The 12,843-nt window shown below is 38.4% G+C and overlaps 1 protein-coding gene across 2 annotated transcripts in view; it reads right to left on the reverse strand.

The window, feature by feature from the left end:
* LOC138322809 (cadherin-87A-like) overlaps positions 1-12,843 on the reverse strand; it is a 49,610-nt gene that overhangs the window by 18,148 nt on the left and 18,619 nt on the right. For both annotated transcript variants that reach the window (XM_069266922.1, XM_069266924.1), the window contains exons 14-22: positions 12,246-12,410; positions 11,827-11,900; positions 11,188-11,598; positions 10,915-10,984; positions 10,613-10,685; positions 9,966-10,150; positions 9,449-9,575; positions 5,504-5,646; positions 3,265-3,397 (exon numbers count right to left, since the gene is read on the reverse strand). In XM_069266922.1, the coding sequence (XP_069123023.1) occupies positions 3,265-3,397; positions 5,504-5,646; positions 9,449-9,575; positions 9,966-10,150; positions 10,613-10,685; positions 10,915-10,984; positions 11,188-11,598; positions 11,827-11,900; positions 12,246-12,410 (1,381 nt within the window). The remainder of the gene's footprint in view (positions 1-3,264; positions 3,398-5,503; positions 5,647-9,448; positions 9,576-9,965; positions 10,151-10,612; positions 10,686-10,914; positions 10,985-11,187; positions 11,599-11,826; positions 11,901-12,245; positions 12,411-12,843) is intronic.

A 12,843-nucleotide genomic window follows, 5' to 3' on the forward strand; every position in this document is an offset into this window, starting at 1 on the left:
ATAGAGCGGTACCTCTGTCGGGTACCTTATGGTATACAGGGTGAGAGAAGGGGGAACAATCACCACAGCCAGAAAGGACCTCTTCAGTAGGTGTGATTGGGGTTATAGAGCGGTACCTCTGTCGGGTACCTTATGGTATACAGGGTGAGAGAAGGGGGATCAATCACCACAGCCAGAAAGGACCTCTTTAGTAGGTGTGATTGGGGTTATAGAGCGGTACCTCTGTCGGGTACCTTATGGTATACAGGGTGAGAGAAGGGGAACAATCACCACAGCCAGAAAGGACCTCTTTAGTAGGTGTGATTGGGGTTATAGAGCGGTACCTCTGTCGGGTACCTTATGGTATACAAGGTGAGAGAAGGGGGATCAATCACCACAGCTAGAAAGGACCTCTTTAGTAGGTGTGATTGGGGTTATAGAGCGTCACCTCTGTCGGGTACCTTATGGTATACAGGGTGAGAGAAGGGGGATCAATCACCACAGCCAGAAAGGACCTCTTTAGTAGGTGTGATTGGGGTTATAGAGCGGTACCTGTGTCGGATTCCTTATGGTATACAGGGTGAGAGAAGGGGGATCAATCACCACAGCCAGAAAGGACCTCTTTAGTAGGTGTGATTGGGGTTATAGAGCGGTACCTCTGTCGGGTACCTTATGGTATACAGGGTGAGAGAAGGGGGAACAATCACCACAGCCAGAAAGGACCTCTTCAGTAGGTGTGATTGGGGTTATAGAGCGGTACCTCTGTCGGGTACCTTATGGTATACAGGGTGAGAGAAGGGGGATCAATCACCACAGCCAGAAAGAACCTCTTTAGTAGGTGTGATTGGGGTTTTAGAGCGGTACCTCTGTCGGGTACCTTATGGTATACAGGGTGAGAGAAGGGGAACAATCACCACAGCCAGAAAGGACCTCTTTAGTAGGTGTGATTGGGGTTATATAGCGGAACCTCTGTCAGGTACCTTATGGTATACAGGGTGAGAGAAGGGGGATCAATCACCACAGCTAGAAAGGACCTCTTTAGTAGGTGTGATTGGGGTTATAGAGCGTCACCTCTGTCGGGTACCTTATGGTATACAGGGTGAGAGAAGGGGGATCAATCACCACAGCCAGAAAGGACCTCTTTAGTAGGTGTGATTGGGGTTATAGAGCGGTACCTCTGTCGGGTACCTTATGGTATACAAGGTGAGAGAAGGGGGATCAATCACCACAGCTAGAAAGGACCTCTTTAGTAGCTGTGATTGGGGTTATAGAGCGTCACCTCTGTCGGGTACCTTATGGTATACAAGGTGAGAGAAGGGGGATCAATCACCACAGCTAGAAAGGACCTCTTTAGTAGGTGTGATTGGGGTTATAGAGCGTCACCTCTGTCGGGTACCTTATGGTATACAGGGTGAGAGAAGGGGGATCAATCACCACAGCCAGAAAGGACCTCTTTAGTAGGTGTGATTGGGGTTATAGAGCGGTACCTGTGTCGGATTCCTTATGGTATACAGGGTGAGAGAAGGGGGATCAATCACCACAGCCAGAAAGGACCTCTTTAGTAGGTGTGATTAGGGTTATAGAGCGGTACCTCTGTCGGGTACCTTATGGTATACAGGGTGAGAGAAGGGGGAACAATCACCACAGCCAGAAAGGACCTCTTCAGTAGGTGTGATTGGGGTTATAGAGCGGTACCTCTGTCGGGTACCTTATGGTATACAGGGTGAGAGAAGGGGGATCAATCACCACAGCCAGAAAGGACCTCTTTAGTAGGTGTGATTGGGGTTATAGAGCGGTAACCTCTGTCGGGTACCTTATGGTATACAGGGTGAGAGAAGGGGAACAATCACCACAGCCAGAAAGGACCTCTTTAGTAGGTGTGATTGGGGTTATAGAGCGGTACCTCTGTCGGGTACCTTATGGTATACAAGGTGAGAGAAGGGGGATCAATCACCACAGCTAGAAAGGACCTCTTTAGTAGGTGTGATTGGGGTTATAGAGCGTCACCTCTGTCGGGTACCTTATGGTATACAGGGTGAGAGAAGGGGGATCAATCACCACAGCCAGAAAGGACCTCTTTAGTAGGTGTGATTGGGGTTATAGAGCGGTACCTGTGTCGGATTCCTTATGGTATACAGGGTGAGAGAAGGGGGATCAATCACCACAGCCAGAAAGGACCTCTTTAGTAGGTGTGATTGGGGTTATAGAGCGGTACCTCTGTCGGGTACCTTATGGTATACAGGGTGAGAGAAGGGGGAACAATCACCACAGCCAGAAAGGACCTCTTCAGTAGGTGTGATTGGGGTTATAGAGCGGTACCTCTGTCGGGTACCTTATGGTATACAGGGTGAGAGAAGGGGGATCAATCACCACAGCCAGAAAGAACCTCTTTAGTAGGTGTGATTGGGGTTTTAGAGCGGTACCTCTGTCGGGTACCTTATGGTATACAGGGTGAGAGAAGGGGAACAATCACCACAGCCAGAAAGGACCTCTTTAGTAGGTGTGATTGGGGTTATATAGCGGAACCTCTGTCAGGTACCTTATGGTATACAGGGTGAGAGAAGGGGGATCAATCACCACAGCCAGAAAGGACCTCTTTAGTAGGTGTGATTGGGGTTATAGAGCGGTACCTCTGTCAGGTACCTTATGGTATACAGGGTGAGAGAAGGGGGATCAATCACCACAGCCAGAAAGGACCTCTTTAGTAGGTGTGATTGGGGTTATAGAGCGGTACCTCTGTCGGGTACCTTATGGTATACAGGGTGAGAGAAGGGGAACAATCACCACAGCCAGAAAGGACCTCTTTAGTAGGTGTGATTGGGGTTATAGAGCGGAACCTCTGTCAGGTACCTTATGTTATACAGGGTGAGAGAAGGGGATCAATCACCACAGCCAGAAAGGACCTCTTTAGTAGGTGTGATTTGGGTTATAGAGCGGTACCTGTGTCGGGTACCTTATGGTATACAGGGTGAGAGAAGGGCGATCAATCACCAAAGCCAGAAAGGACCTCTTTGGTTTCACTGATACTTCACCCTCAACACTCCAGGGGTTACAATCACTCTCATTATATCCACCCCTGTAATATGCCATAACAAAACTGGTGAATCTGTGTACAACAACAGATGAGACAATTAGATTGTGTTTTGATATTCATCAAAAGAATATTGAATATCAATCCAATAATGATACACTAGAGCTTTGAAGTTGGGCTTCACTCTCCGTTATCTTTAAAGGAAGTCTCCAATAGGTGTGGATACTACATAGAAGTGGACATGAAGGTCTAACCTGAGCCAGTTTGTGGAGGGTTGGCACTGACGTCCACTACTATTAGACTGTATGTTAAAACAGATGTTAGATCTCGGTCCAGGGAGCTGTTGGTCCTCACGATCCCTGTTGATTGTTCCACTATGAATAGATTCTGTAAGTATAACATGATTGACTAATTATCTACATGTTTAGATGTCTGTGCTAGAATAATATTTACATTCAGATCACATCAGTAACTATTTTATTCCAATTACCAGGTAGGGACTATTTTTGGTAATTGGCATACTATACATTGTATTCAAATTCATGATTTCCAGGGACTTCATTAATATAATTTAATCTAAGCATATCAATGTAGAAGTTGAGTTAAATAGATTTTATTGATCCAGGAAAGATAAATATTTTCTGTTTTCTTTTCATTTTGGCACTCTAAAACCAATTTAAATAAAGCAATGTTTTGGCACTCTAAAACCAATTTAAATAAAGCAATGTTTGTTAATGACAAACAGTAATAGGCTAATAAAGGTTATATTGCTCGTTACTCGTTCCATTTTATTCACAGGTACAAAATTTAATTCCACAGAAGTGAATGTGTTGCCTGCATAACATCACAAAAAATAGTTATTTACAGTTGAAAACCTTGTTAATAATGCTAGATTTACACTATGTTCCCAGCGACCACGGTAGCCCCGTTTGCCCGAAACTTGGTGCGCCTTGGAATTTTGGCTATTTTTGTCTTTGTAATCAAGTTGAGCTAGGTCTTGTGAAATTTTGCCACGGTCTTTTACGGAATATGTGGTGGACCGTGGATGTAGGGGAAAGTACTGTTCCCCGAGGTTAAAGGTACACTACGGCTTTAGCACGGTCTATCAATGATACCACTTCTTATCTCTAGGCCTGTTAAGATCTGATGAGGTCTGCTACGTTTAACACGTTTTGATCAAGCTCTGATATGGTCTTTCACAGTCCGTCAAAACTTACTAGGGATGAAAGTCTGATCTGGACTTATTTGGAGCAAATGAAACAATATTATTGCCGAAAACGTCATTTCAAACACGTTTTAATTACAAAATGTGTTTAAAGAAAAGAAAATCTTAACTATATTTGGTATAAATATATAATTATTATAGCCAAGTGTTTCTACGCAAATATTTTTTTCTATAAAGGTTAATATGTATTTTACAATAATAGCTTTGGTATAATTTGATGGTTTAAATGTGTTTGATAATGACTATTTCTATTTATTATTACAAATATTTCCATGAAGTAGCAAATATGTACCAGGCCAGGCAATGATACTCCATCCTATATTGCTTGCAACATAAGACCGTAATAAGACGTAACACGCCGGATCACATCAGGCTTTCAACCGCTACTAGCCGTGATGTGCCTTGACAAAACGCATCAAAATGGTTATCATCCACCTTGGCTTGCCGTCAAAACCTTGACAAACCTGGACAAAACAGCACAAAACGTGTAGCCAATCTGCATCAACCATGATAAAACGTGGAAAAAACACAATAGAACGTCACAAAACTTGAAATCACCGTGAGATTCCGGGAAACGAGCTTCTTGCCCGTTCCACCACGGACCGTCTGGAAGTTTTGTTACGGCCTCGCACGCACTATCATGTTTTGTTACGTCAATCCCGTTTTATTACGTCCTGTGGCATTCACCATCTGTACCGTGACTGCTGTGGCAAATTTTTTGACAGTTTAAAAATCTGGCACGGCATCCACGGTAATCACGACCGCTCACATTAGTCTATCACCTCCTTCTGCTTTGTCTCATGTTGTCTCGCGGTCACCACATTTTGTCCACGGTGGCCTGAAACAGGGCTGCCGTTGCCACCGGGAACATAGTGTAAACCTAGCATTACTAAGTGAAGTCCCGTAATTCTTGTAAATATTGACAGATTTTGAGATCTCATTGATATAAAGCAATAGACATAATTTGGTTGAAATCGGATAAAAAATACAAGAGTTATTGAGCGGAAACCAAGAAATTATCTGTTTTGACAATTTTAAAGTCTCATAACTCTTGCAAATATTGACAGATTTTGACCAGTATCTATTCATCTGAGATCTCATTGGTATAAAGCAGTATACCAAATTTCGTTGAAATTGGACAATAAATACTCAAGTTATCGCATGGAAATCATTTTCCGGACAATAACACCCACGCCGACATAGTGATACCTTTGTATTGCACTTGCGGTGCAGGCGACACAAAAAGCAGTTATACAGTATTTGCTCACCGTGTAGTCATAAACATTCCTGTCTACATTGTTTCCCAGTGAACTGAAGGCCGTTTTTGGTTCCACAAAATAATAGTTCAGTACAGCATTAGCATCAGGGTCTCGGCCGATTACGGTAATTACAGAATATCCAATCACAACATCTGAAACAACAATGGTAATCACAGAATATCCTATCACAACATCTGAAACAACAAAAGTAATCACCGAATACCCAATCCCTAAATCTGAAACAACTACAGTAATCACAGAATATCCAATTACTAAATCTGAAACAACACCGGTAATCACTGAATATCAAATCACAACATCTGAAACAACAACGGTAATCACAGAATATCCAATCACAATTAAATCTGAAACAACAACGGTAATCACAGAATATCCAATCACAATTAAATTTGAAACAACAACGGTAATCACAGAATATCCAATCACAATTAAATCTGAAACAACAACGGTAATCACAGAATATCCAATCACAATTAAATCCAAAACAACATGGGTAATCACAGAATATCCAATCACAATTACATCTGAAACAACAACGGTAATCACAGAATATCCAATCACAATTAAATCTGAAACAACAACGGTAATCACAGAATATCCAATCACAATTAAATCTGAAACAACAACGGTAATCACAGAATATCCAATCACAATTAAATCTGAAACAACAACGGTAATCACAGAATATCCAATCACAATTAAATCTGAAACAACAACGGTAATCACAGAATATCCAATCACAATTAAATCTGAAACAACAACGGTAATCACAGAATATCCAATCACAATTACATCTGAAACAACATGGGTAATCACAGAATATCCAATCACAATTACATCTGAAACAACAACGGTAATCACAGAATATCCAATCACTAAATCTGAAACAACAACGGTAATCACAGAATATCCAATCACTAAATCTGAAACAACAACGGTAATCACAGAATATCCAATCACAATTAAATCTGAAACAACAACGGTAATCAAAGAATATCCAATCACAATTAAATCTGAAACAACAACGGTAATCACAGAATATCCAATCACAATTAAATTTGAAACAACAACGGTAATCACAGAATATCCAATGACAATTAAATCTGAAACAACAACGGTAATCAAAGAATATCCAATCACAATTAAATCTGAAACAACAACGGTAATCACAGAATATCCAATCACAATTAAATCTGAAACAACAACGGTAATCACAGAATATCCAATCACAATTAAATCTGAAACAACAACGGTAATCACAGAATATCCAATCACAATTAAATCTGAAACAACAACAGTAATCACAGAATATCCAATCACAATTAAATCTGAAACAACAACGGTAATCACAGAATATCCAATCACAATTAAATCTGAAACAACAACGGTAATCACAGAATATCCAATCACAATTAAATCTGAAACAACAACAGTAATCACAGAATATCCAATCACAATTAAATCTGAAACAACAACGGTAATCCACAGAATATCCAATCACATTAAATCTGAAACAACAACGGTAATCACAGAATATCCAATCACAATTAAATCTGAAACAACAACGGTAATCACAGAATATCCAATCACAATTAAATCTGAAACAACAACGGTAATCACAGAATATCCAATCACATTAAATCTGACAACAACAACGTAATCACAGAATATCAATCACAATAAATCTGAAACAACAACGGTAATCACAGAATATCCAATCACAATTAAATCTGAAACAACAACGGTAATCACAGAATATCCAATCACAATTAAATCTGAAACAACAACGGTAATCACAGAATATCCAATCACAATTAAATCTGAAACAACAACGGTAATCACAGAATATCCAATCACAATTAAATCTGAAACAACAACGGTAATCACAGAATATCCAATCACAATTAAATCTGAAACAACAACGGTAATCACAGAATATCCAATCACAATTAAATCTGAAAACAACAACGGTAATCACAGAATATCCAATCACAATTAAATCTGAAACAACAACGGTAATCACAGAATATCCAATCACAATTAAATCTGAAACAACAACGGTAATCACAGAATATCCAATCACAATTAAATCTGAAACAACAACGGTAATCACAGAATATCCAATCACAATTAAATCTGAAACAACAACGGTAATCACAGAATATCCAATCACAATTAAATCTGAAACAACAACGGTAATCACAGAATATCCAATCACAATTAAATCTGAAACAACAACGGTAATCACAGAATATCCAATCACAATTAAATCTGAAACAACAACGGTAATCACAGAATATCCAATCACAATTAAATCTGAAACAACAACGGTAATCACAGAATATCCAATCACAATTAAATCTGAAACAACAACGGTAATCACAGAATATCCAATCACAATTAAATCTGAAACAACAACGGTAATCACAGAATATCCAATCACAATTAATCTGAAACAACAAGGTAATCACAGAATATCCAATCACAATTACATCTGAAACAACAACGGTAATCACAGAATATCCAATCACTAAATCTGAAACAACAACGGTAATCACAGAATATCCAATCACTAAATCTGAAACAACAACGGTAATCACAGAATATCCAATCACAATTAAATCTGAAACAACAACGGTAATCACAGAATATCCAATCACAATTAAATTTGAAACAACAACGGTAATCACAGAATATCCAATGACAATTAAATCTGAAACAACAACGGTAATCAAAGAATATCCAATCACAATTAAATCTGAAACAACAACGGTAATCACAGAATATCCAATCACAATTAAATTTGAAACAACAACGGTAATCACAGAATATCCAATCACAATTACATCTGAAACAACAACGGTAATCACAGAATATCCAATCACAATTAAATCTGAAACAACAACAGTAATCACAGAATATCCAATCACAATTAAATCTGAAACAACAACGGTAATCACAGAATATCCAATCACATTAAATCTGAAACAACAACGGTAATCACAGAATATCCAATCACTAAATCTGAAACAACATGGGTAATCACAGAATATCCAATCACTAAATCTGAAACAACAACGGTAATCACAGAATATCCAATCACAATTAAATCTGAAACAACAACGGTAATCACAGAATATCCAATCACATTAAATCTGAAACAACAACGGTAATCACAGAATATCCAATCACAATTAAATCTGAAACAACAACGGTAATCACAGAATATCCAATCACAATTAAATCTGAAACAACAACGGTAATCACAGAATATCCAATTACTATATCTGAAACAACAACCGTAATCACAGAATATCCAATCACAATTAAATCTGAAACAACAACCGTAATCACAGAATATCCAATCACAATTAAATCTGAAACAACAACGGTAATCACAGAATATCCAATTACTATATCTGAAACAACAACCGTAATCACAGAATATCCAATCACAATTACATCTGAAACAACAACCGTAATCACAGAATATCCAATCACAATAACATCTGAAACAACAACGGTAATCACAGAATATCCAATCACAATTACATCTGAAGCAATAAGGGTAATCACAGAATAGTCAATCACAAATCCCAGGTCCGAGATAAATAACTACCTGCTGTATGAAATCCGGAAAGAATACAATTAACAACCTCCTGTATGATATCCGGAAAGAATACAATTAACAACCTCCTGTATGAAATCCGGAAAGAATACAATTAACTACCTCCTGTATGAAATCCAAAAAGAATACAAAGTATGTAAAGAGATTAAACAAGGATATGGATTTATAATGAACAGGAAATTTCACAATTTGGCTATTAGAGCATAAGTCAGAGTACTTACTGATTATTTCACAATTTGTTTGCCATGTCAATATCCCATAAAACCATTATAATCATTTACACAGCACTTATAGTCTCTACTTACTCTCATACACCTCTGCCTGCATGGTGGTCTGCTCGAAATACGGATCCTTATTGTTTACATCTCGAATGTTAATAAAAACTTGCTTGGTGGAGTTCCGTGGTGGAGTTCCACGATCACGGGCTTGTACCTGACAAAAGAATTATTTCTTTCTGAGATTTGTCTTACGATTTACTGTGACAAGGATAGACTTAGCCTATAGTCAACAGACATTTGAGTAATGAGTTGGTCTGGGACACAGCTAGTCTTGAAGTTTGTCTTTAAGTTTTCAGATATTACAGGATTTATGCTTACACATTTTTCTGGACTCAAAACTGAAATAGAATTATGTATTAAAGAAAATTTCTTTATGACTTATAAAACAATTCAAGAAAGTCTTATACATGATTGGGATCGATTTTACTTCAGAAGTAATAAGAAATTTTAGGGAGAATGTGCCCCAATATCAACCCAAAAACCAAATGCAGAAAGGCCAATGAAAACATGAATATACTTCTAAAGTGTAATGGCCACTACTCACCAGTAAAACATAGCGTTTTTTAACATCGTAATCGAATGTAGAATCAGGAGTTGTAGTAATAACACCGGACGTTCGACTGATGACAAATTTACCATCGGTACCGGAGAGAATAGTGTAATCAACAACACCATTATCTGTGGTTGGGGAATCGCCATCAGTAGCACTCACAGTTATCACAGAGGTACCTGATTTGGGAAGAAAATGATAGATGATGTGAATTCCTATTACTGATGCAGAATAATGGTGAATTCTTTTCAAGGTCACAGTCCAATTTATAATCCTGGATAATTTTGTTTCAGGTGACCTAACAGAGAATGAATGCACAAGTGGGATGACAATAACTTGAAGAAACATATACACAATGTAGATCTATATGTGAAATATTAGGAAAAACATTTTTAAACAATATGTAAAAACATTTTCTTTACCTTCAAAAAGTGTTCTTATTTAGGTAAAGTCAAGTTAGGGGTTGGGTTGAGATGGACTGGAAGTGAAGATGGCTTGGGGAGGCTAAAGGAGACAAGGGGGTGGAGGTGGACTGAGGGAAGACTTGGGAGGAGATTCAGCAGTTAGGAGCAAAAGGAGGGGACTGTGGGTCATGGAATGCTGAGAGCTGATAGAGGCTATTGGTTTATATTAGTCCTTACCTCCTGGTGTTTGCTCACTTATAGTTGTCTCGTAAATCGTAGGTGGGAATATTGGCGTGTTGTCATTGATATCCTGTAAAATATTAAAATATTGATAAAGATAATACTGTAAACAAATGAATTTTCAAATCTTTATGCCTAATGATCGTTACAAAGCGACGTAATTTTGTGATAGAGAAACATATGATTTTACTATACCTGTCTTCAGATTATTTTTGCAAAAAAATTCATTTGTTGGATTTTTCATTCTCCATAAAATGCTATATTTGATGCTCTCCCACATAAAAAAGAGATTAACTCACAACAACAAAGATCTTGACGTTAGATACAGGTGAGAAGACTCCATCAGTAGCCTGTACTTGGAAGACAAAGCTGAAACATAAAGATAATCATGGAGTAACATTGAAACTATCCCTGGACATGATCAACAACTGGACACACGGGCAGAGTGTATAATGTATAAAACATTTTCTTCATGTTTATTTTCCAGTATAATATGGTATGGTGTCAACGGGGTTAAGGTTTTGAAAGACCAGCCATGTGTGACCTCTGACCTTGTACTATAAAATACTTACAATCCTACATTTCCTGGTGTATCTGTGTATATGACGTCCTGGTTGGCATAGATATAGCCAGTGCCATTAACGGCCCAGATTCCAGTCTGGTCAGCAATAACACTATAGGAGATGGGTCCTCCAACAGTGTCCCTGTCCAGGGCAGACACTATTATCTCGGGGTTCGGGTTGCGTCTGTTCTCCTCAATGTAGCTTGTGTAATTCTGGTTCACAAATGCTGGCGCATTGTCGTTGACGTCTAAAATATTGATGGTTAGTGTAGTAGTACCAGCTCGGCCGCGGCCATTCTCATCTCTTGCTGTGACGGTCAGTACATACTGACGCTTCTGATCAAAGTCGATACAGTTTCCACTGCCAGGTGTGGGACAATCTGCTACTGTCACTAGGCCAGATCTTGAGTCCAGCTGGAACCTAAAACACAACTTTGATTGTTCAAATGGAACATAGTTTCAGAGTTAATATTAGTAAGTATTAAAAATTCCAACTCAATAAAAGGAATTAGCATGAGCTAAGTAAGCTTTATAAGATCTGTAACAATAAAGATATTATTCCAAAATAAGGATCTGAATCAAATTCAATTGTAAGAAAATTTCAGAATCCATTAAATTTTTGAAATCTTTCAACTCAATAAAAACTTACAAGTTCTTCCCATCACCTGTCATTCCATATATAATACCATCTTTGCCAAAATCCCCAGAATCTGGATCCGTGGCCTTAAATAGAAATGAAATCATTATTTCATTTGGCAAGGGAAAATAAATGAATGAAGATAACACATATTAGAATTTATAATTGAAAGTGTTTTTAAATATCCAGGCTTCTTGAATTCAAAAGCAACAGACACAATCATATTCCTTCAAGGTTAATTGGCTGGTTGGTTGACTATAAACTTGTGTGTGTGTGGAATGTGCAATATGATCAAGCTGTGTCTCCTTGTGATAGTAGAAACACCCATTTTACAGTGGTACCTCATTGAAACATACTGCCAATGATATCAAACAGCACTCCATATAAAATGAGACCTGAGAATTTCTATGCAAATTATCTATTTTACTTACACTAATTGTTTCGATGGAGAACCCAGGTGGAGAGTTTTCCAGAATACTTCTCACATAGGTTGTCTGAGTGAATTGTGGGCTGTTGTCATTGACATCAATAATGTTGACAATAATTCTGGTCTCGCTCCTATACCTCTCCAGTGTCAAGGTTTCCTGTGCCTGAAGCTGCAAGAAGATAACACGAAAAATAAATCTTCTCCCATACTTGACAGGGTTATCCCACAGTTGCTAGGGAAAAGATAACTCTGTCTTTTACCGGGGTAGGTAAAAGACAGCTCACACGCGCTAGACAGTGACATCATCAATTCATGTGGCAACCATTTTTAAGCACAGCGACATTCATGTTTTCACCATTTCTTGTTAAAGTATGGGAGAAAAAGAATTGAAAATGGGCCTGTCAGGTGGACAGGGATATCTCAACCCTCGTGAAAGATTTTGACCATCAACCCTCGGCAAGCTTCGGGTTGGTTAGCCAAAATCTTTCACTCAGGTTGAGATATCCCTGTCCACTTGACAGATCCATGTAAGATTCCATTAATCACTATCAATGTTAAATTTTTTTAATATTCTTTAATTTTGGTTTCAACTCTTTCCATAC

The sequence above is a fragment of the Argopecten irradians genome, chromosome 5 (genome assembly GCF_041381155.1).
Source record: "Argopecten irradians isolate NY chromosome 5, Ai_NY, whole genome shotgun sequence".
Taxonomy (NCBI): Eukaryota; Metazoa; Mollusca; class Bivalvia; order Pectinida; family Pectinidae; genus Argopecten; species Argopecten irradians.